At 39.5% G+C, this 5,000-nt stretch overlaps 1 protein-coding gene across 1 annotated transcript in view; it reads right to left on the bottom strand.

Annotated features, from left to right (window-relative positions):
* LOC128652759 (protocadherin-16) overlaps window positions 1–5,000 on the bottom strand; it is a 342,864-nt gene that overhangs the window by 81,090 nt on the left and 256,774 nt on the right. Inside the window, exon 15 of the mRNA XM_053705690.1 lies at window positions 4,050–4,333. Within this exon, the coding sequence (XP_053561665.1) occupies window positions 4,050–4,333 (284 nt within the window). The remainder of the gene's footprint in view (window positions 1–4,049; window positions 4,334–5,000) is intronic.

Genomic DNA, 5,000 nt, shown 5'->3' with positions numbered 1-5,000 from the left:
TCGCTGACAGGGTGCAATGATTTTTCTCTGTTCAAACTAAAATTTGAGAAACTTCTTTCATTACTGAACAACTGAGTCTCCACAGACGACAAATATATGCAACAACCGTGATGTTGTCAGCCTGAAAACGAATATATCCCTCTTGATATAGGAGAAGGTCACAACTGAGAAAACGCCAAGCACTTCAAATGTTGATCGGTAACCTCTTGAGGAGACCAAGCTCCCCTAATCACATTTCAGCTGGAAAGACTAGCTTTGTATACACAGAGAGCCAAAAGTAGTCGATGAAAAAGAAGCCCCAAGAGCTAAAGACTGCTTGTCTATGCTTCCGGTTAGAGATCGTCTTACTCTGGAATCTAAAAAAATACTTTGCTATAAAAAGATGAAACTCCTTAGTCACTGCTTAAGCATACAAAGCTGAAGACGGCATAAAGAACAAAAACTGCACATATGGCGGTAACTATCAGACCAACAACCTCCATACATAGGACTACTGTGGGTAGAACCCTGTGAAGAAATTTGGCATAAACCCTCTGAAATTTTAGATTGCATGCTTTTATGATAGAGGGACCCCTAACAGAAACTATAGGCATCCCCCAAAAAACAGACCTTGTTACTGGGAGGCAGAAGAATTCTATGCCACATTTATCTGTGAACCATGATCAGCACAAAAATAACAAAAGTCAGAAAGCATGAGAAATTGCCATAGGCTGAGATGGACCCTGAATAAGATATTGTCCAGGCAAAAAGCTACTGAAAAGCTTGCCTGGAAAAACCCAACCTAAGGAACTGCTTCTGTTCCCTGAATAAAAGCATATGAAGCTATGTATCCTTCCAATCTATGGTGATCAAGATATTAGCCATGTCGAACTAAAGGTAATGTGATGAGAGTGGGAGTGTGATGTCACCGGATGGAGGCGTGGCCTATAGCCATTATAGTATATGTCGCAGGTACTAAGTCTGATGTGTTGTGCAGTCTGTATACTTCTATGCTCTGCAATAAAATAGCGTTGTACCTTCTCTGCTGTGTCCTGCATCTCATGACATGGTGTCAGATGTGCTTGCCTGCGCTTCTGTTTCCTGAGTAATGACAATGTCAAAGTTTACCCCACCTTTTATTTCTCTCAGCCTGCAGCTTGGCCCACATGGCGTCAGCGGTTTCAGCGCTTCAGGATTGCTTCCAAGCTGGACAAGGAGAGTGGTGAAGTACAAGTTGATTCTATTTTATACTCTATGGGGAAAGAAGTGGAGCCAGTGTTCAATGCCATTACATTCCAAGAAGGGGAAGAATTTGACTTTGACATAGTCATGAACAAACTCAGTGTTCACTTTGTGCTCAAAAGAAATGTGATTCATGAGAGGGTCTCTTTTCACAAACACACTCAGCGTGTGGGAGAATCTGTGGAGTCATTTGTGCGCAGCCTGTATGAATTAGCTGAATTCTGTGAGTTTGGTGTTGCTAAAGAAGAGCAAATCAGAGACAGAATAGTTATTGGAATTGCAGATGCTGAAGTCTCCCTGAAGCTGCAGTTAGAGCCTGATTTAACATTAGATGGGGCTATTAGGATCGCCCGCCAGAGTGAACTGGTGAAAAAGCAGAGTGCTGATCTGAGGTCTGAGAGTATTGTGGATGAAGTGCAACAGTCTAGGAAAACTGCTAGTGAAAGGCACAGTGTGAGCGGTAGATCTAAAGTACTGGAAAGGCCTAGAAGTGGATGGGCGCAACATGGCCGATGCACACTATGCTACCGTGCCCATGATCAGAATGTCGTATGCCCTGCTAAAGACAAAAGATGTAGAAAGTGTAAGCAAATGGGCCATTTTGAAGGGGTGTGTAAAATTCCATTAAGGAGATTCAGGTGGATAGTGACCAGGAAGCTCAAGAAGTGTTCTTTGTAGGGTCTGTTGTTGAATGGTCCAGTTCAGACGAAGATTGGCAGGTTACCCTTACTGTAATGGGAGCCAAGGTTGCCTTCAAGATTGACATGGGAGCAGACATCACTGTTATATCTCTTGCAGCATTCATAAAACTGCCTCGACAGCCTCAGCTGGCGAAAGTTACAAGGAAAGTTCATAGTCCTGGTGGCCGCATTGATTGCGCAGGGAAATTTCTTGCCACCTACAGTGCGAAAAAAACAGAATATAAACTTGTAAAGAGTGCCACCTGTGGTACGTTGGAAAAACTACACGTGAGACCAGAGTTAGAATTAGAGAACACCTAAATAGTATTACATCACAATCAGCTAAAAAAACATGATGACAACATGACACCAATAGCTAAGCATTTCATAGAGATGCATGATAGAAGCCTAGAAATATTTTCTTGCAATATCATAGAAATGATTACCCCCAATGACTGAGGTGGGGACATTGAACAAAAATTAAATAAACAAGAAATATACTGGATATTTACAATGAATACAAGAATCCCACTTGGATTGAATTCAATGTTTGATTTAATTAATTATTGGAAATGATAAAATTATAACAATATATGTTAACAGTTACATAGATCGATATAACTTTATATGAAGTATTAAGTTGTACGAATATTCTAAGTTAATGGTCAGTAGATAGACATATACTATACTATGACAATATGATGATAAACCATTTATGTATTCAGGTATTAACAGTTACAGGTATACGTTTTTGTAGAAGAGAGATTTAAAGACACAAACAAAACGCAATATAAAATAATCAATTTAAATCGGTATGTTTTTACCAGTATTATATTAATATGTGATGGATTAGAAATAAGAATATTTATAAAATATGCGTGATATTTTCAAATGTCTTAGAGAAATAGAAATGTATTTAACTTATACTCATTGTCAGTGTAACAGCGTTTTCTATATTTTAAATACTTTTTGCAATTGCTAGAAGTATTAGCAAAGGTTTATTACATATTACCAATTAGCATGATATGAGTATCACTAAGAGTTAAAACACTAATGATGTTCAGGGGATTCTAATTGTGTATGATATATAAGAATGGCTTTAGTCAGACACAGATTATGTCTATGAGTACGGCTGTAATAGGTGAAACGCGTAAGACAATGTGGCCTGAACACACTTGTTTGTTTTACTGAGAATTGCTGTTTTTACAATGTTACAATAAAGGATTGAAGATTTTATAGAAGCACCTTCGTTTTGGGATTTCCCTTTTGCTATTTTTTATGCTGCCTGATGCACCAGTTATCCCATTAGAAGGTAGCTAAAGAATCCGGACACCTGTGAAAAAGAACTACCTACGAGAACCATATGGTCAGAGGAGGATGATGTCATGAAAGAGGGCCGAAGACTGGCAGCGGTAATAGTGGCGGAGTCTAAGGAGCAGAAAGAAGATTTCAGGGACCAAGCCTCTCTGCAAAAGCAGCACTGAGGGGTTGAACTGCAAGGGTGAGTACTCACGGAGCAGTGTAGGCGAATGTGCACCTGCCGAGCCACCCGCCAGCTGAGTCTGGAGGCAGTGAAAACAACCGAGCAGTGTTAGAGAAGAAGCAGAGGAGGTAAGCCCTTAATGTAGCCCTTTTACCTACTGTCCACATTGAGCCTATGAAGATTTAATGAGACTATACTATATTATATAGCACTGAGTATTTGCTTGTTACTATTGCATGACTGACTACGGATATACAGGACATTGGAACACTCTTTGTTTATGCTTTTGTTGTACTCTAAAAAAATGTATCCTTTATGCTTTGAAAAGGGGGAAGATGTGATGAGAGTGGGAGTGTGACGTCACCGATTGGGGGCCTATAGCCGTTATAGTCTATGTCGCAGTTACTAAGTCTGATGTGTTGTGCAGTCTGTATACTTCTATGCTCTGCAATAAAATAGCGTTGTACCTTCTATGCTGTGTCCTGCATCTCATGACAGGTAAAATGGTATATATGGTCTTTGTTTGAAAGGGGAAACTCTCAAAACTTGATTAGAATAGATCTTAATATTTAAAAACTCAGGACAACCCAAACCGAATCAGATCAGTCTGCCTTCTACCAGAACCAAATCTGGATTAGGGGACAATATATCTCCATGCTACTGACAGTTGGAAGTGGCTTGATGATAAACAACAAATCAGTAGCCATAGAAGGATACGAAATTTGTGACTTTGCTCTGAGGGAAGAAAAACGCTCTTTCCTCCCTATACAGTGTAAATGATGTAATTCCAACTGAATACAAAACACATACATCTGTGTTTGCTCTTCTTGATAAGATGGAAAAGTCATGCTCTTTAACTTAATCTTTATGATAACCTCATTGCTGATTAAGGATATAGAAGTGTGAATTAAAGAATTGGCCAGAAAGGATCCCATGGAGTTACAGCGCACTAAAATATTAACAATGTTGTAAAAAATACACAAAACTTATGAAAAATGATGGTTAGTTTATCTCTTTTTCAAAGAACCTGCAAGAAAACAGTTGGGACATATTCAGTTGGATTATGGCTCTACCGTACCTATCGCAGTGAAAAAAAAAACTTCTTATGAAAACTTATATTATTTAATAAGCCATATTATGAGAAATAAAAATTGTATAGTGATTTCTTAGGAGATTAACCACTAACTGCCACCTGGTTTATAACCTCAGGGATTGCATAAAGTCTGAGGAACGTTTATCTTATGGGTGACTAACCGAGCTTTACAAGTACCCAATACATACATACATCTAGCCCCTGACTATGCACTTGCTGAAAGACAAGGCATCCAATGTAAAAAAAAACAGCTAATGTGAATTTAATAAAGATGTGGCCCCAAGCTACGCTATACAGCAGTGTATCTATAAATAGCCTGTGGGCTATGTGAGTGCAAACACTTACCTGAATGGCTCCCACTCCACTAGACTTACCAGCTGAGGAAAAAGCTGATTCCAGTAGAGAACCCACCCAGTACTGTGAAGGTAACAGCAGAGGACTATAACAATGACCCAGCAAGGGGAGGATAGGGACAGGTCGCTGCGACACCCATGGAAGGCCTCTCACTAAAATCCCATAGGGA

Source organism: Bombina bombina, chromosome 3, assembly GCF_027579735.1.
Source record: "Bombina bombina isolate aBomBom1 chromosome 3, aBomBom1.pri, whole genome shotgun sequence".
NCBI classification, from domain to species: Eukaryota; Metazoa; Chordata; class Amphibia; order Anura; family Bombinatoridae; genus Bombina; species Bombina bombina.
This window is presented reverse-complemented; position numbering and strand designations above follow the sequence as displayed.